This window comes from Homarus americanus, unplaced genomic scaffold (assembly GCF_018991925.1).
Source record: "Homarus americanus isolate GMGI-L3 unplaced genomic scaffold, GMGI_Hamer_2.0 scaffold38393, whole genome shotgun sequence".
NCBI classification, from domain to species: domain Eukaryota; kingdom Metazoa; phylum Arthropoda; class Malacostraca; order Decapoda; family Nephropidae; genus Homarus; species Homarus americanus.
The window spans coordinates 596586-616717 of record NW_024719307.1 but is presented as its reverse complement, the minus strand read 5'-3'; the positions used below and the strand labels follow the sequence as shown (position 1 = coordinate 616717).

At 41.9% G+C, this 20132-nt stretch overlaps 1 protein-coding gene and 1 long non-coding RNA gene across 2 annotated transcripts in view; both read left to right on the top strand.

The window, feature by feature from the left end:
• The window catches only part of LOC121859975 (sodium-independent sulfate anion transporter-like), a 102284-nt gene extending 83933 nt beyond the window's left edge, over positions 1–18351 (top strand). Inside the window, 1 exon segment of the mRNA XM_042356956.1 lies at positions 15260–18351. Within this exon segment, the coding sequence (XP_042212890.1) occupies positions 15260–15405 (146 nt within the window). The 3' untranslated portion in view covers positions 15406–18351.
• LOC121859976 lies at positions 3198–5991 on the top strand. Its single transcript, XR_006087795.1, has 2 exons — positions 3198–3663; positions 3724–5991. It is a non-coding gene; the product is annotated as an uncharacterized LOC121859976 (long non-coding RNA).
• Positions 18352–20132: the final 1781 nt, after the last annotated feature.

The following is a 20132-nucleotide window of genomic DNA, read 5'->3' as shown; positions in this document are numbered from 1 at the left end:
GTGTCAGAACTAGCAAATTGTAGAGAGCAGTTACATGGTCCAGCGTGGCTAAAGATAACTCTCTTTGTTGATTTTGGTTGAAGTGGTCCTAAGTATAAGACATAACTCACAAACCTTTTTTCCCAATGACCCAGTTGTGTGCTGACTCTTTATGCATCCAATTGGAAAAAAAAAAAGTTCAGTGTCCTTGACTGCAGTTGAGTCACAATGGCAAAGTTACCACTATGACATTAGACAGATGGTTGTATCTTGTGAAATAATAATAGTATCCCAGATTATGCCTGACATCATACACCATTCTTTGACACGACACACACACACTAGTTCAAAAGTTCCTCTGTGAAATCTCAGGCAAACTTTGAAAATGGTAATAGAGGAATGTCAAGAATAATTACACCCCTTTTTAAACTGATGGTATGAGTAGATGTATTATGTGTTTCTTAAAATAATATCTGGTCTAGAGGTTGAATAGATAAACTAGCTTCTTGATCTGTTTTTATCTGCTATTATAATTTTATAAAATGAAACAAGAGTAAAATTTAATGTCATATAAAGGAAGAAGCATACATGTGGGGTCTTTATGCAGCCTTTCCTTTACTGTCCATTACTAATATTTCTCTTCACTTTTACTGACTTTTTTGGCAGACCCAGTGGTTCCTGCAGTGAATGGTAGTACTAACCACAGTAATGGTCACCTTGGTAATGGCTGCCATAGTAATGGTCACCTTGGTAATGGTTGTCATAGTAATGGTCACCTTGGTAACAATAATCACACCAATGGTCACCTTGCTAACACTAAACACGGTAATGGTCACTTTGGTAATGGTTGCCATAGTAATGGTTACCTTAGCAACACTAACCACAGTAATGGTCACCTTGTTAACACTAACCACAGTAATGGTCAGCCCTTCATCATTGATTCTGGCTTGAAAAACCACATGGACGACACCTCTAAGCCTGAATAAACAATGGATAATTTTCTCAATACGTACTATCTTTATAATGAGGAAACTTACATTTGTTTTCAACATCCACAAAGTCAGAATGTTTTTTACTTATTCTCTTAAAGTATTGACAGTTTATTATCCAACAAATTAACAGTGAACTGGAACATGTAAGGTTACTCAAGGAAGTGATGGAAATAAGTACATCAGAAGAAAATGAGAGAAAAGTCAACGTAAACAACGCTTATTCATGAGACCGTGAGGAGTTTTAGAATATAAGCGAGAACGTTAATGTGTTAATCATAAAATAATCAAACAAAATTTGCCCTCAGCAAATTCCAAGAAAAAATATAGTTTGTTAGTGACCTCTACATACCATAGTGGTCCTATGTCTTCAGTGATACTTATAGTTTTTGGTCAGGATCCACTATATCATCACTTTCCTTTATATACTATTGTATTTTCAGCCATCCTTGTACCTTGCCATGTTTAAAACTTCAGATTTATGAAAGTTATGCTTGAGTTGGTGGGCTGCTAAATGACTGTCAGTGCCAGTTGGTGGGCCACTAAATGACTGTCAGAGTCAGTTGGTGGGTTGTTAACTGACTGTCATTGTCAGTTGGTGGGTTGTTAACTGACTGTCATTGCCAGTTGGTGGGTCATTAAATAACTGTTAATGCCAATTCTCACTTGGATGGAACTTAGATTGAACCTCGGAAGTTGCACTTTTTTTTTTTATAATTGATAAAGTATACCTGAACTTTATACTCAGGATTATAGTATGATATCTCTTGACATTTTCCTGGTTAATTAGATATTTAGAAAAAATTATTCTTGTGGCTGTTGTATAGCTGAACTGCATTTGGTTATTATCAGTGTGATATGCCGATTTCTGTCAATGAGCCAGAGAATGTTTGTTTGGAATGATAAGGAGGGGTTTGTTTCTCTTGGAATAAAAGATGTATGATGGATATGTTCTGAATGTAGTACAGTACAGGTATGTGTACTAGCTGTAAATGATTCCTAATGATTAGGTGTGGTAACTCAGCCGTTTTTTCTAATTAAAAAAAAGGAGAGCGAGAGGATAAAATATTATTCTATAGCCTGCAGATCATAAGAAAGTTACTTGAGATACAGTACTTCCCTTTGAGCTCCCCCATACTGGCCTACCCTAACCAGGGAGCTTGACATGCTCCAGCATCATGTTTACAGTATTTGGATCTGTATAAATTCCTATAGACAGCTCCTCTCCAGTCCACTCCCAGTTGACCTATGCTTAAGTAAGGCTTCAAACCCCTGCAATGATGGCTGCTTCAGAAACTTGTGAGGTTTAATGATTACATAAACCAAAGCCCTGTGATAGGTTACTTCTCCCTACTAGAATGTAGTCAGCAAAAACTGTATATTGATGGGATGTTCCTCCAGAATATTCCAACCAGATACTGTAAAGTATGTGTCTAGGTGACAAAAGGAAGCATATTATCTCTGCCAGGCTGAATCATGAACATATATTTATAGATGAGGACTTCAAGACAAGAAGTAACCTATCTCAAAGCTTAAAGCCCAACAACCCTTTGGGGGATGGTGATGGCAACTTGTGATCAATACCCACTGGGTGGGGAAATACTAGAGAATGAGTCTCTTCAATCCCATGTGAGAGTCTCATAGGTGAACATTTGACTTGTGGAAGCTACCTCACCACCACCAACATATTCTTCAGCCTCATTATTCGAATTTTCCCAAGATTCACAAGTTATGTCTTGAGGAATGTTACCATTGTCACCTTTATAACCATCATTATGCATCCTTGTCTCCAGAATCAAATGTAATGGGATAAATTTCCTCCTTCATGAGGCACCGTACTCGAGCAGATGCAGTGCATCTTGGCTCGACCATGACCCATCCATTACTAATGGGTAAGAGACCTACATAACCTCAGGGCAGTTGCTTGAAGCCTCCACAAAGATACTTAATAAATACAGAACATGGGAGATTTAAATTAGGCCTGTGAGAAATATATCCTAATACTGTACTACATTGTAACAGTTGCAGGATATGTCCAGACCCGTGTGACCCTCTATACCAGTGGTTCTCAACCTTGTTTGCCCCATGCACCCCTTTCACCGTATGTCAGAATGTCATTCCCCCTCCTTTCCAAGATTGTCTGCCTCAAAAAGTGCATTCCAAATAATATGCATATAATACTGAAAATCCTTTATTTTTTCCATATTAGTATCAGTTTCCCCCCCTGAGGGGGGAAATTCCCCCCTGGTTGAGAACCCCTGCTCTATACCATAGTTATTGTGGGATATGTCCACTTGGGGTTAATCTTGAAGCCTTACAAATTATTGAAGCAACCACTGTCTGAGGGACTTCAAGCTTTCTATCAACACTAATTCACTGGCTGTGGAGTTGTTTGTCAGATTTACATTAATCTAAATGGACAGGTAAACCAAGCCCTGGAGCATGTCAAGCTGGGGTGGCCTAGTCAGGTGGTGATTCAGAGTAGGTAACTACTTCTGGTGGTGCTTCAGGGTAGGTATGTACTTCTGGTGGTGCTTCAGGGTAGGTATGTACTTCTGGTGGTGCTTCAGGGTAGGTATGTACTTCTGGTGGTGCTTCAGGGTAGGTATGTACTTCTGGTGGTGCTTCAGGGTAGGTAGGTACTTCAGGTGGTGCTTCAGGGTAGGTATGTACTTCTAGTGGTGCTTCAGGGTAGGTAGGTACTTCTGGTGGTGCTTCAGGGTAGGTATGTACTTCTAGTGGTGCTTCAGGGTAGGTAGGTAGGTACTTCAGGTGGTGTTTCATGGTAGGTGCAACTGATGGTGCTTCAGGGTAGGTGCCACAGGTCACACTCAGTGATAACCTGTAGACTATAAAATCAGGGTTAGTTGGAAAACAAAAACAAGATTGATTTATCTTTACTTGTCAATTCAGAAAATATTACACATTTAGGGGCATGCAGTAACATTGGCTTATACTGTATAGTATACTGTACGTATGTGGATTTTTCCCTGATGAATTCTCTGGTACATCAAGAGGGGAGGGGGCAGAACATATGGTTTGTGTGTGTCTGTCTATCTTAATTTGCAATCAGAGTTAATGTATGTACAAATTAAAATTCTGTCAGATTTCAACAGAATTTCACACAGGATGGTACAAATTTAATTAGAATTTTAGTTTATCATTTCACCACTTATCATCTTACTAGCTGTTGGAGGGGTTGGTTGGGTCTTTGCTACTTTTGTTATGAACTTTACTGTCCAGTGTTAGTACTGTACAGGAAGAAACCGGAGTACCTGGAAAAAACCTGTGATGTTTGGTGTTTTATAGGAATTTCAGGAATTTAGTCCGTCTCTCAAGTCAGGGTTCCTTGGAGTTAATTTATGGATACTATATACTGTACATAGTTGGTATTGAAAAGCTAAACTTCAAAAGTACAAATATGTACAGTAGTAGAGGCTGTAGTGAGTAGGTCCATCAACTGAATTACAGTGTGCAGACATTGTCTCAGGCAGTCTGTAAAGTGGCAGACCATGAAGTAAGCTAAAGCGATGAAGAGATAACTAATCTCACTGTTTCTACTGTATGTCCTTAATCCAAAATGAGTGAGCAGAGCAACCCTGGATTATTTTGGGGGGATGATAGGGAGACCAGTCCCATAGTACTCAGCCTGGGGGTACAGGTGTACCCCAATAGCCAATGCATATAGGGACTGGGAAAGGTCTTTGGTTAGTGAATCAATGCGGTTAGGGATCGGCCACCGTCCAAAAACTCCTATGTACCCTTGATATATCTCTGTATTGCACAGTGTAAAGAAAGACAATAAAGCAGACATATAAAACATTCATAATACCGGGTAAGCCTTAAATAAGCAATGTAAAGCATAAATTGAGACTGTTATTTACCTGTGTTGAGGATGGTAGAGTTGGTCTAGGGTAACAAGTTCAAGTCCTGACCACTCTTTGCTAGTCCATCACCACTCTTATTAGGCCTTATTAAGCTTTATTACATTACATCAGGCTGCCCAGCACAAGAGGAACGATCAGTGGGGCATTTAGGCATGATTGAGTAACACACTAAGTCGAAAATAGCAACAACAACAACAAAAAGTCAGAGACACATAGTAAGAACATAAGAACATTGATGGTGGGAATGTGTCAGGGTAGTGCACAGAGCCCTCTGGTGGCAAGAATTAGCACCATGTCACCACCCACCAAATTCAAAACAGCTTTGCTGCTCCTCTCCTGATCGTCAGATCTCCGGAGTATCAACATAATTTGCAGTGTACAGTATTTCCCTTTTTCTGTAATTGTTGGTTATGCAAATTTGCAGTCAACAGGATGTCAGTTTTCGGGGTACAGCTGTGCTCGTAATGCACATCTCTCTCAAACAGACCAACCACCCCAGTGGCCAGTAGAAAATGAGATGTCAGGGTCAATCTTGTAATCTTTGATTACCTGTTTCTTCAGTAAGTACTGGATATGAATTAGTTACAGGTATGATTTTAAATTAATTTTGTAATTAAGATTAGGGTTTTGTAAAAGAAAATTTTGTGTACAGTATGTGTGTCATATGTTGCATCTTATTTTGAATAGATAAATTAGGTTTCTGAAAGTTATACAAATTATCTTGAATGTAGGCTTTGGAATTTTCTTATTAGGTACAGTGTGCTTTGAAGAATAAATATAGTATTGCAGTTTAATGTATTTCCTTAATGAAAGGTTCTACATTTAAGAACACTTTCTTACTATAGCATACAACATTTTTCACTTAATGTTTATGTAGATTGAATTATTTATTTGCCCATTACAGTATTAATATTTTTCTTCATATTCAATTCATGTACTGTATCAGTACAGTGGTGTAATTATGGAGTGAGAATGTTCTCTGTCCTACTTAATAGAACTAAACAATAAATAGATTAGTTCTCCAGCATCACAAATTGATGTTGCTTCCAAGTACATATAATATATACAGTATTGTGATATATAATAAATTTTGTTTATTGTGAATAATTTTAATAAAATATATAGAAATGGTTTCATTGCTGCTTGGGTCTTTCTAATCCTCTCTACTAAATACTATGTTTAACTGCTGCCCTGGCACAGCACAAAGCCTTGGTGTGATAATATCACAGTGCATGAAAAACATCTAACTAGCTTGCTTAAGTATACAGTATTTTTTGTATACTGTATGTATATACCGTAGTACAATATTCTTATTCTTAGATATTGTAAGATTGTACCATCGTACGATATGTTTTCCCATGTTGAGATGGGGGCTTGCCTTTGGCAGCACCCGGTTGCCAGTCACCAGCTGACGCTGTTAGAATAAAGTCTACAAAGAACGTGGTCTATGAATCCAACCTCTCACATGGCGCAGTGAGTAGGATATGTCGGGGCCCGACATGCCATTACAGCCCTGACAAGAACGCTGACATGGCCCCTACACGTCCACGATTCTCGACGCCCTCAAGGGGACGCCAGGGCTTCTCTACACCGGCGGGGAACACCACGCGCGCCCAGGAGCAGGCCATGAGTGCATTGATGGCTCAGATGGCGTCTCTAGTTGCTGGCGGTGGTCATGCTTCTATGCCGGTCATGAAGCCCGCAGCAGCTGTCGCACCAGAGAAGTGTGAGGCAGAAATGCCAGCAGCTGCATTTAGGACATGGAGGCGGTCCATGGAGTCATGGGTGCTGTTGAACGGGTGGTCACAACTGGTGGCCACACTCCACATTCGCCTGAACTGCGTCCCTGCACTCCAAAGGGTGATTGACTCGAGATACCCCAGCGGTCAGTGGGAGCAGCTCTCGCCCAAAGAAGCCCTGGACGCCATCAGTGGAATGGTTCTTCAATCTTCAAACCAAGCTGTGAAATGGAACGAGTTTTTCAACAGCAAACAAGGTGAAGAGGAGCCCATGAAAAGGTATTTTCAACGATGCTTCGCAGAGGCAGTGGAGTGTGAATTTAAATGTCCCACCTTTGATAACGACCTCTCTGAGTGCATGCTATTACGTAAAGTTATGGTGGGCCTGAGTAACCCAGTGTTGAAAAGGGAAATTTTCCAGGGGTACTCTAGTTATAATAGTGTTGAAGTGCTTAGAAACAAATGCATGTTATTTGAGGCAGTAGTGAGAGATGCTGGTGTATTGTGTCGTACGTCTGGCCAGGCAGTGGTGGGAACAGCCGCGGAGGCAGTGGCGGTTGGTGATGACGTCACCGGTGAGTCCGAGGTAGCTGCCGCCCGACCTGGACACCCCAATCGCGTGCACTGTGGTAACTGCGGCATGTCACATGCTTCTGGTAAAAGTAACTGCCCTGCAAGTGGGGCTACATGTCGCAATTGCTGTAAGGTTGGTCACTTCAAAAGGTGTTGGAGGAGTAAGTCAGCCCTAAGTGCTCCTGTGGATGTGTCAGGCGCTGTTACAGTGGCAACAGCCCAGCTATCCCGCCACCCCAGGTTACAAGTGTTCGTGTCCCAGGCCGGGGGCAATTCCCCCGCCACCCCTGTGCTGGCTGTAGCTGACACGGGTGCTATGGTGTGTGTGGCAGGCGCATCCCTGCTCCGGGACATCGGTTTGTGTCCGGGGCAACTTCGGGCCCGTAATGGCCTAAGGGACGTGGCAAACAAACAGCTCAAGTGTCTGGGGTCCGCCCCCTGCCGCCTCGGTGTGGACGAGGGGTCCACCGTCCAGGAGATCTACTTCGTGCAGACAGCCAAGGCCCTCTATCTGTCATTGGAGGCCTGCAAGTGCCTCAACTTGGTGCCTGTCGACTTCCCGCTCCATAGGCGTGCTGTGGCTGCCGTAAGCGATGGAGGGGAGCGGCACACTGCCGACGATCTACCTCCGAACCCTTTACCTGAGAGCAGCCGTTTCCCGCCGAGGCCAGTTGAGATACCCTTGCCTCCTTTGGAGGAGAATGTGGCCAGGCTGGAGGCATGGCTACTCACGCACTTTTCGTCTACCGCATTCAACACCAGCAGGTCCCCACTGCCAGTCATGACTGGTCCCCCTCACCGTATCCACCTGACGCCCGGCACAACCCCCTACGCCTGTCACACACCTGCTCCCGTTCCGAAACACTGGGATGCGGAGGTGAAGGCCCAGTTGGAGGAGGACGTCAGGAGAGGCGTCATCCAGCCAGTGCCTGCTGGTGAGGCTACGGAGTGGTGCGCCAGGATGGTCGTGGTGGCCAAGAAAAACGGTCAACCCAGGCGCACTGTGGACTTCCAACGCCTCAATGCAAGCTGTCTGAGGGAGACGCACCACACACCTGCACCATTCGACATGGTGTCTGGGGTGCCAGTGCACTCGTTCAAAACCGTCGCCGACACCTTTTGGGGATTTCATCAAGTGGAGTTGGAGGAGGAGAGTAGACGTCTGACCACATTCATCACACCGTGGGGCCGTTTTCGATACTGCAGGACGCCCATGGGACATTGCTCAGCGTCAGATGCTTACACCAAGAGGTTTGACGACGCTATTCAGGATGTGCCCTGCAAGTACAAGTGCATGGATGACACTCTCCTCTATGACTCCAGTGTGAAGGGGGCGTTCTGGCACACTTACGATTTTCTGGAGAACTGCTCTCGCACAGGTATCACGCTGAAACCAGAAAAGTTCTTGTTCTGCAGGAGAGAAGCTGAGTTTGTGGGTTTCCTCCTGGGGTGGGACCTGTACCAGCCCACTGCCCAACGTCTGTCAGCCATCAAGGACTTCCCCATGCCGGATCAGCCATCAATCACTGACATTAGGTCCTGGCATGGCTTGGTTAACCAGTTGGCTCCCTTCCTTGCCACTGCACCTGTGATGGAGCCCTTCCGTGAGCTCCTCAAGAAGCCAGTGGGCAAGCAGGTGTATTGGGACGACCAGCTGCGGCTCAAGTTTCGCCAGGCCCAGGACACCATCTGTCAGTTGGCCAGAGACGGCTTGGTGTACTACGACAAATCCAGGCCTACGGCAGCTGTCACTGATTGGAGCAGGGAGGGCATCGGCTTCGTCGTCCTGCAACAATACTGTGCCTGTGCCTCTCCAGAGACGCCCTTCTGCTGCAGAGGAGGGTGGCGGTTGGCTCTGTGTGGTAGCCGACATCTGAGCATGGCCGAGGCCGGTTATGCTGCAGTAGAAGGGGAGGCCCTGGCTGTGGTGTGGTGCCTGTGCAAGGCCAGGCTGTTCCTCCTTGGCTGCCCGAACCTCATTCTGGTGACGGACCACCGCCCCTTAGTTGGCTTGCTAGGAGACAGAGCCCTCACGGATGTGGCGAATCCGCGCCTGTTCAGGCTCAAGGAGAAGACCCTGCAGTACCGATTCACGGTCAAATACTTGCCAGGGAAGCGGAACTGTGCAGCTGACGCCCTATCCCGCTTCCCCTCCCTCAGGGCGGCGCCTGATGCGGAGGACATGGACCAAGAGGAGGACCTGTGCGCTGCAGTGTGTGCAGTCACAATCGCAGCACTGGATCAGGATGGGTGCATCACTATGGACGAAGACACAGTGTGCAAAGCGGCTGCGGACGACCCAGTGTACCAGATTCTAGTGTCGAGGGTGCTGGCGGGCGACTGGCACCCCCACAAGTCGCAGGAGGTGGCCTGTCTGCGCCCGTACTTCTCGGTGAGGGACAGGTTGGCTGTGGTCAGGGGTTTGGTCACCTACACCTTTGACCAGGGCTGCGTGCGCCTTGTCATCCCCGACTCCCTCCGCCACCGGGTCGCCGTTAACCTGCATGTGGGGCACCAGGGCCTCGACTCAATGCTCAGGCGGGCCCGGCAGTCTGTCTATTGGCCTGGCATGGAGGGTGACCTGCAGTATCATCGGTCCCGGTGTGCTGCTTGCGAGACCCACGCCCCTTCCCAGCCTCCGGAGTCGTTGGTTCTGACCCCAGCGCCAGACTATCCCTTTCAACAAGTGGTGGCCGATTTGTTCCACCTGCAGGGCCGCACGTACCTAGCATATGCTGACCGACTGACAGGTTGGCTGGAGATCGCCCACTTCCCCAACGAGGCCACCTCTGGAAAAATCATCGCCAGTCTGCGGGCCTACTTCACGAGGTGGGGGGTACCTGAGCAGATCTCCACAGATGGAGGTACCAACCTTGCCAGCCTTGAGATGACAAATTTCCTCAAGTCATGGGGGGGGTCGAGGTGCGCCTCTCGTCGGCCCACTTCCCCCAGTCCAATGGCAGGGCAGAGGCTGGGGTCAAGGCTGCCAAGAGGCTCCTCAGGGATAACACTGGGCCCGGGGATAGCCTGGACTGCGATAGGACATCCCAGGCCCTCCTCCAGTACCTGAACACGCCTCTGTGGGGGGTGAACAAGTCGCCCGCCCAACTTGCCACCGGCCGCCAGCTCCGTGACGGCGTTCCCGTGGCCAGACAGCACTATAAGGTGGACCAGCACTGGCGGCGGGCACTTCGTATGAGGGAGGTGCGCTTGGCCGAAACCCAGGATGGGGTCCTGTCGCGGAGGGAGGTATCCCGCCAGCTGGCTCCCCTAGTCGTGGGCACGCAGGTGTATGTGCAGGATGCAGCTACCAAGCTCTGGGACAGGACAGGCATAGTGGTGGAAGCCCGCCCTCACAGGCAGTATGCCGTCAGGTTGAGTGGCAGTGGCAGGGTGTCCATCCGCATCAGACGCCACCTGCGAAACGGCTCCACACCTGTGCCTACTACTCCGGTGGTGCACCAAGCTGTGCCTCCTGGCCCCCCTTCTGCTGTGCCCTCCGTACCCGCGCCCTCCTTCGCACCCACGGCCCCTCCCCAGTCGAGCGCGGCCAGGCCCAGGAGAGGCCGTAGGCCTCCTGGCTGGTTGACGGACTACGTGGTGTAGTGTATGTGATGTAAAATCAGTTTAGAGGGTTTTTTTTTTTTTTTTCCTTTGTTTGACTGGTTTTTCCTGCATTATTGTTGTTTTTATGAATGCATTGTTTTCCTTTTGTTAGTTCAAATGTGCATTGTCATTTCCTTTTAACTTGGGGGGGAGATGTAAGATTGTACCATCGTACGATATGTTTTCCCATGTTGAGATGGGGGGCTTGTCTTTGGCAGCGCCCGGTTGCCAGTCACCAGCTGACGCTGTTAGAATAAAGTCTACAAAGAACGTGGTCTATGACTCCAGCCTCTCACAGATATTTTTACTAATCTTTTCTAGTAGTGTACAGTACTGTATTGTACAATGAACCCCATTTGTGTATGGGGTTGTATCTTAAGGGGTTAGTGTAAATATGGAACATTTCAGCTGTAATAATAATAATAGCTGGTCTTTTGCTTCTCAAAAGTGCCAGTTCTTCTGAAGAATTCACGAGTGCTTGAAACAACACAAAGACTTGAGAATAAGCCGTTTTTTTTCTAAAAAACAGTTTTTGTGATATAGTCCAGAATGCAATGCCTAGCTTATACCTAGCTACAGTATGCTAATGCCTAGCAATAATTTGCCAGAATACAATGATAGTGGCTGTCACTGCTCGCATGTTGACAACAAGAGAGAAAGCACTTTAAAGTCACAAAAAACAGCAAACATAACTTTACAATCACCAAAACAGAGTACTGTACAGTGTGTAATGTGAACGGTAGGGGTGTCCTCTTACTGTAAGGTAAAAAAACAAACACTGATGATAAGTAACAGCACCGATTCTGACCAATTATTGTTGAATTACATGATCTTGTTCATGTGGCATCACCATAGAACATAGGTTGCTGCTGTAGTGCACCAGGTGACCATTTGGCGGTGTTCATGTTGACAGCAATAAACATGAACACCGCCAAGGGGCCACCTGGTGCACTACAGCAGAAACCTATGTTCTATGGTGATGCCACATGGCCGAGATCGTGTAATTCAATGATATTATCGGTCAGTATCAGTGCTGTTACTTATCATAGGTGTTTTTTTTTTTTTTACCTTTCAGTAAGAGGACATCACTAATGTTCACATTGCACTCTGTTTTGGTGACTGTAAAAGGATTTTTGCTATGCTGTATATGTTTTTTGTGACTGTATAGTGGTTTGGCCAGATGATAACCATCGTTCATGGGGATTGTTACATCGAAGATAAGGGGTAGTCTTAATACATCACCATCTTTAAAACGGAATATCGTAGATAGGGAGATTGTACATTTGGGGATACCTGCAGAGTCTATTACCTCTGTTGTCCCTCCAGAAGAGCTGGACTACTGGGGTGTACAGGAATATTTAAAAAAAATCTCTTTAAAAAGGAAATTTTTCCAACCCCACAAACTTGGCTACCATCAGTAACTCATCAGGGTTATATGCAAGGATAAATGTAAATTGGAATTTGCATCATGATAGGTAACAGTACAAAACTGGTACTGTTCACAGGTATTCCCCCAATACAGTACAGTATACATACGCCTGCTAAACGAAAATGAATTTTAGTGAGTCAAATTTTACTTTTATATTTCTATACTGTATATGAAAACAAACATTCGCTTTAATGAATAACCATAGTAATTAATAAAGCTGTCCTACGAGTGTTAAGTTTTTACCATGCCAAAATACATCAGTCGTCTTTCTCACAATTCATCGCTAATGCCATTGTTATGTGTAACCACAGAATTTGCAGAAAAGTCATTTCAATGTGTAGATTGTATACTGTACTGTACAGTATTATAAAGCTATAAATTAAGAAAAAAATAGAGTGTAGGGGTATACATATTGTGTGAGAGAATATCTAGTCTAGAAATCACCATAACACGCGTGCACTTGTTAGCTGTGAGAAAGCTGCGCATGTGCCATTATTACATAAGAAACCATAAAAGTGTGGAAATATAAATTAAATGCTCTAATGTGACTTAGAAATAAAGAAAATAAACTATATACAGTAATAAGAAAAATGAGCGAGAAGTACATTCTGTGGGAGGTAGGGTAGGTGAGTGCCTGGACAACTGCCTCTCCTTTCAACCCCTGTTAAAATGGTAATATGCAATTTCACAATAATTCCTGTTATATCTAGGTTCATTTCGTACCAGTTTAATAATCAATTTTCCCGAAAAATAAATCCCACACTCAACCCGAGATGAGTTACAGTATTATGTTGTATTAAATCCCTGGTGCTATGTTTGCAAAGCATAGACAGCTGACCGTTCTCACCTTCCTTCACAGTCTTGCCAGCACTCTCTTTCTCTCATGCATCTCTGTTGTCACTGCTCAAGATGGATGGTGCTTATCACAACAACTGTCTGCAACACTTAGTAAATAATATTGCATCTGCATATTCCCTGGTTTATTCATTAATCAGTTGTCTAAATGTACAAGTAGCCAAATTGAGCCAACATGTATCACTCAAAGGTAATAAGTAACATTGTTAGGAATGTATCTGCATATCAAATACTATACAGTTCAGCACAGTATGTTATAATGACCCCATTTTAAGTTTGCTGAAAGCTCTCTCTCTCCAAGGACACATCCTGGGCTTTCAAGGGGTATTTAACACATACACCCCTAATTACATTCATCATTATGGGCAAAAATTCCTCATTATAAAATCCTCCACTAAAAGTTGCTTTTCTCTGGAACGCATCCCCGGCGTATAATAAGGACCCTCTGTATTAGTACTGTATACAGGTTCTCAGTCACAAAACTCAAATCCTTGGGGCCAAAGGATTTTTGGTTTTCAGGATGAAAGATCAAGCATATACAGTAGTAGTGCAGAGGCACAACCCCAATAAAGAAGCTTCTTGTGGCCCTTAAAAGTACGATAGATACCTTGGTCCAAAGGTTAAATGAGGGAGGTGCAAATTGGTGACAGGCCAACAGCACAAACATTATCTTTTATAAGGAGCTCGGCATCAGGGTGGGTAGCGCAGTTGTCCAACTCTAGAACAGTCTGGCATTCATTGGGATGACCAACTGATTGACAATGTGCTTTAGGAATATCTTGAGTCCTTAAAGGTCCTGGGTATCATATTTCTTCCAATCACAAGCAATTTCCTATGAGAGCCAGCAGTAATTGTACACATGGTATGTCAGTCCTTCTCTCAAGTACTCATACCATAAGAGTACTGGTTCTTTAGAAGTCACCTGAGTCTTCCTGGAGTTGTAGTGCCTTAAATTACTCTCTCATCCCTGTTATATACTTGCTCAGGTGATAATTTTCACCACACACCTTCAGCAGCCACAAACCATGGAATATCTTGAACTGGTTGAATCACCCCAGGTGTCCTTACTGTGCAATGGGTTGTTTCACGTAACTCCTGGTGGAATGTCTTGGCTTGCCCCATTATCAGTACTGCATCCAACAGAATATTTTTACTCCATTGATATCTTATCCACTCATTTAGAATCTTATCTATATCAAGACTCCTGGGTTTGTTCAATGTCATACATTTTCCATTAATTTTGACCTATCACTATCTTCATAGAACTCCAGTACTTTTTCTAATTGTTTCTTTACATTATAAATAACTGGTGCCAAATTAACCGACCACAGCGAAAACCTCAAAATTATGTTTTAGCTAGAAAAAACATGATTTTCAGTCAAATGTATGCAGTTTCCTAATTGATGGTTTCAAAGTTCAGTATTATACTACAGTACATGAATTCTGTTTCAGAAATGCTTTTCACAGAAATACTGTATGTACGTAATATCTCCATTAGCCGAAACCCCTCAAACCCGGAACTCTCCAATAGCCAGAACTGAGAAAATTTTCCCAGTACCCGGAAAATTCCGTTGAGGGGGTATTTTTTTCCGGGTTTGAGAGATGAAAATCGGGCGCATTTTCAAATTCTGAGAACATTTTTCTGATACCCGGAAAATTCCGGGAATGGGAGACATTTTCCGGGTTTAAAAAAATCATTTAATACATCATTCTGAAACTTTCAAGAAAATTTTTCCATTACCCAGAAAATTCCGGGGATGAGGGATTTTTTTTTCGGCTGTGAGAGTGTCGTCTCATCACCTAGAAATTTCTCATTCCCGGAGGTGCTCTGTACCATTTGTTCTGGCTAATGAGATATCACTACTGTACTTGTAATGAAAAGAGTAGATACTGTACTTATCAAGAACAATTTATATGAAAAGATAACATGATATGAGACCCCTGCAAGTACTCTTGATAGATTGATTGATATTCTCATTAATTCACTGTATTTGTCTCTTTCTCTGTTCACATGCAGCTTCCTGCTTATCCTCCAAAAAAGTATATATCTTACCAGCTTGTTTTCTGATAGTAATCCTTATTTATAGTGTACAGTACCTGTACTCTGTTTCTGTGTATTTCAGGTATACATCAGTGTGTGTGTCTTACAGAGCATAACACTCACGTGTAAATTATTGTGTTTTCATTATATTTTTTTTTCAGCAACATATCCAGCTGCAGCAATCAGCAGTAATGCAAGTGAACGCAGCACTGTAGCGGTGAGACAAGGTGATGCAGAGGACCGAGACTTGACCAACCCATTACTGGAATCATCTGTTGTACCTCAGCCCATAATCATCAGCCAGTAGGATATGATTTAATTATCTCCCTCACATTCACTGGTTTTAAAGATGATGATGTTGGAGTTATTATTCCAGCTACATAAAGAGTGAGATCCTTTGTGACAGTGTGTGTGTGCATGTGTGTGTGTGCATGTGTGTGTGTGTGTGTTATGATTACTGATGAGATAGTTTCACATGGTGCCATTAAATATTACAAACACTGTGTCAGTTTTGAATAATGATTTGTTGTTTTGTACAGAACTCTATGATTGCTTTTGTTGTCACCTGTTTTCCTGTAGCAAAATAGTATATAGAGTGTAGTGCAAGAGAGGGTTCACTGTGCTGATGGATCACCACGCCGCAAGTTGGAGGTTGGTGACATTATTGTTATTATATCTGTATCTTTATCTAGATATTTATTATTTAAAAACTGAATGATTACAGTGGACATGTAGAATGTGAGGGACATATATTTTGGGATCAGGGAAATGTATTTAAATAATTTTTATTAGGGGGTCTCTGGTTTATGAACGGGTTCCTTTCCTGAGGACGTTCTTAAGTCAGATTTGTACAGAACAATGTTTGAAATCCCACCATATCATAGCCTAAGTCCTTATATCCATCTAAAATCACTTAATTTAAGACAAAAGAAGAAATAGAATGACAAAATACAGTAAATAAAAGGAAAAAATAAGTCATCAGGTAAATAAAACACTGTAAATTTCAAGTTTAACCCCGTTCGTATCGGCAGGTGCTCGTAAGTCGGATGTTCATAAGTCTGGGATCCCCTGTATATATTTTTGTGATTAACTGGCAGAAACTAAATGAAAAAGAACTCTTGCTCAAAATATTCCTGTTTGTTGATCTTTCACTGGAAATAACTTGGTAAATTATTCAGTAAACTTTACAACTATATATATTCTAGTTTAATATAAGGTGACTTAACAAGAGAGAACGAGAACAGTAATAAACAAAGAAAAAGGTAATATTACTAATAAAATTATACTACTACAACTAGCATCAGTTATAAAATACTAATTTGTTATATACGGTAGATGGCCAAAGGATGCGAACCCTGATCACTAGAGGTGAAAGTTGTTCTCATTACAAGGTTTTACTAACCTCAGAAGACAGTAGTGCACAATCTCAAGTCTTGTCTTGTCTGAAGCAGGATCTATGCATTTTAAGTTATTCTTATATGATACTTATATGTGATATGTGCAGCATGCAATATAACACTATATTTTTTATTGTAGTACTGTATTTATTCATGAAGTGTGAATCATCACTTAAGTTTTTGGGTCTTGACTAAGTACACAGATTTTTGTGACCATTTTAAGTTACTGTATACTGAAGTACATTCCCAATATTTCTCAAAGTTTATAGATGAACCACGCCATCAAATGTGCTATACTATTAAAGTTATAAATGGACAAAGGTACTGCTCGCTGCCTCTTCTATTGTACACTTAAATGTGTGTATTTTAACACATGATGAAGAGTCAGGGATAAATTATTGAATCACATGGTTTAAATAAATGGACAATATGATGACTGATATACGAGTCTCAGGAAGATGGAGGAGTGTCATCCCTTCCTTTCCATACATTATTACCGAAAGAAATGCCTTTTCATTATACAGTATACTCTATGCTGCCAAAATGAACATAGTTGGCATTGCTGATCTTATAACTGTATTTTTCTGACTCTTGATACTTTACTCTTGATTTCAGTGTTATAAACTGAATTAAAGATTCATGAATTTCTTATCTTTGAGTACTGTATTAACTGAATATTTATGTTAAATGTGATTTCTATGAAATTATGAGAATATAAAGAAATTAATTAATTAACAATGTATTATATTATTTACAGTAATTGGTAATTAAGTTTATCATTGTACTGTATATTATTATGCTCGTCTTTATGTAGAATCATATTTATTGGAATGAGAAGACTGTAAACCCACTTACTGCAACATAGAGCAGGCACTGATTGGAGTTATTACGAAACTCACGGTAAATATCATAACAAATCTTGTTGAAACAATTCATGCTTGGAAATTTTCCAATCATCATAAAGTTAGGCACAATTACAGTACCTGTACATATTTTGGGATGCTGTAGTAAGTTAGGAGCATTAGGATGTTCTAGTGCTGTTAAAGGCATTAGTAATATATTCTAACTGAACTGTTTATAGAAATTTTTGATAGTACATGTACAGTGTATATGAAAATCCTCATTATAACAGCTGGATTTTTTTTTATTGGGAGTATTTAATTTTCTTGTTTCTTGCAAAGTTATATTTAGAAGTCAAAGAATACAAATTTATATTTTAAGAATAAGTTGTCTCTTGACCACTAACGTACTAATATACAGGCATACCCCTATAACCAATGCCTACAGGGGTTGGGAAAAGTCGTTGGTTAGCGAAACAATTAACCCCATAAAAACATAAAGTCAGGCGGTTAGGGGCCGGCCACCCTCCAAAATCTCCTATCGATCCTTGATATATCTCTATACTGCACACTGTCAAACAAGAAAGTAAAGCAGACATATAAAGCAATCACCACTCTTATTAGGCCTTATTACATCACATCAGTTGCCAAGCACAAGAGGAACTATCAGTGGGGTGTTTAGGCATGATTGAGTAACACACTAAGTCAGAAATAACAAAAGACACAAACTCAGAGGAACATAATACTGTAAACAAGAGCAAAGACTGCAGGAATGAGTCAGAGGCAGAGCCCTCTGGTGGTAATATTTTGCACAACACCGTCTCTGCCGATCATCAGATCTCCGGGGTATCAATGAAACTTGCGGGGTATTTCCCCTACAATGACCCCTCGATTGACGAACTCAATCCGTTCCAGAAGGTCGTTCGTTAACCGAAACCATTGTTTCAATGGGTTTTTGGGTAATTGGTTCCAGCTCACCGAAAATTTCCTAAATTCAACTAAAATGGTAGAAAAGTTCACTTACTTTGAGGTGTGTATGTAGAAGGCTCCTGGATGATGATGATGATGATGGGAATTAGAATGGGGGTGGAGGAGAAGGAAGAAGAAAAGGCATTGGGGTGGAAGAGAAGTCACCCCATGGCACCATTTCATCCATAAAATTTTAGTTCTCTTGGTGTATTTCAAGATTATTTTCTTTAAATCAACACTGCACTGCATTATATATTGTCAATATGTAAAATATATTTCAAAATGACCAATAATTTGCTTGGAAACACAGAAAAAAGCGTTTAGTTGAAGAGAGTCTCAAGCAAGATGTTACCTCCACTGAAAACAGAGAGAGACTAACGCCTGTCTGGTGTGTTAACAGGCTGGATGGCACGCCAGAAACTAGTTTCTTTACCTTCAATTATGTTCAATAATTGTTAAAATGACTAAAAAAGTTAATATCAAACTTTTAAAATTGTTGAATAGTATAAACTTTTTGATATTTACTAAAATAGTAAGGAATTTAAACCCTAGAACCGATTAATGTATTGGCGGACTGATACTAAAGCTGGTTGCCCGGTCAGTGCAAGCGAAAACATGTTGAGGTCGGTTCGTAAGAAATTCGTTAACCGAATTTTTGTTCGTTAACCGAATTGAAGATCCTTATGGAAGGCAGTTCGTTAACCGAAATTTCATTAACCGAGGCGTTCGTTAAACGAGGGGTCACTGTATATGTAATCGTTGGTTGTGCGAATTGGCGGTAAACGCGACATGGGTTATTGGGGTTCACCTGTATTACTCTTTATAAAGTGCCTTATCTTGTTTAGATATGGAATAATTATATAGTTAAATTATTATCAAATTTGAGTAAGAAATTAAAATGAGAAGATGTACGTAAGTGAAAAAGTTTTATTTGTATTTTTATACAATAGTGACCATGTACTGTACAGTGTCATTATCAGCCATTGGTATAGTTATTACTCGTGTGAGGTATCCAATAGTTCTAATGTCTGAGAACTACCTGGTGTTCTTTGTAAGAAAATGTTAACACTGCTCGGTAACATAAAGCAGTGACCCAAAATGTGCTTTGTATACTGGTTAACTGTCTTTTGTAAATATGAACCTCAACAGTATTAATTATTGTTCATTAAAGGTTTAATCCTCTACTATGCTAGTTTTGTATCAGTGGAGTCAAGCATAATTGTCTATTAAAAGTTAAACCCCTGAATTGATTGGAGGAAGTGTAAAAAATATTTCTTTCAGCTGGAAGGACAGTTTTCAATATGCCTGGATTATTTGGAGGAGAATGTGCTTGGATATCCTGCATATAACAGGATTATAAGCAATTGTGAGTCTTTCCAAAGGTTTAATATCACATCATCAAGAAAGTAGAGATGGTTGCAATGTTTTTGTTCAGCTGACTAACTTATATTAATTATAGTGCAGTGGGTCCTTGTTATTCGTGTTGGTTCCATTCTTAAAAGTCCATAAGCGTAATGATTACAGTGAGACCTCTATTTAATGGGCTGTATGGGTGTGTACAACATGTTATATCGAGGTTCGTTATATATGAAACCTCCATATAACAGACTACTGTATAGGAAAATACAGTTCATTATATCAAGGCGCATTGCCTAGATGTGAAACAAAAAGGGACTATACCCATAAGATTGATGTTCCTATATAAATCAATGTAATAAGAGGGAAGTTAGGTTCCTAACTAGTCAAGTTAGGTTACATGTATTGGTTAATCTGTAATAAAAGGCACAGAAACACTTAATAATCATATAAATGCTGTACTGTACAATAAA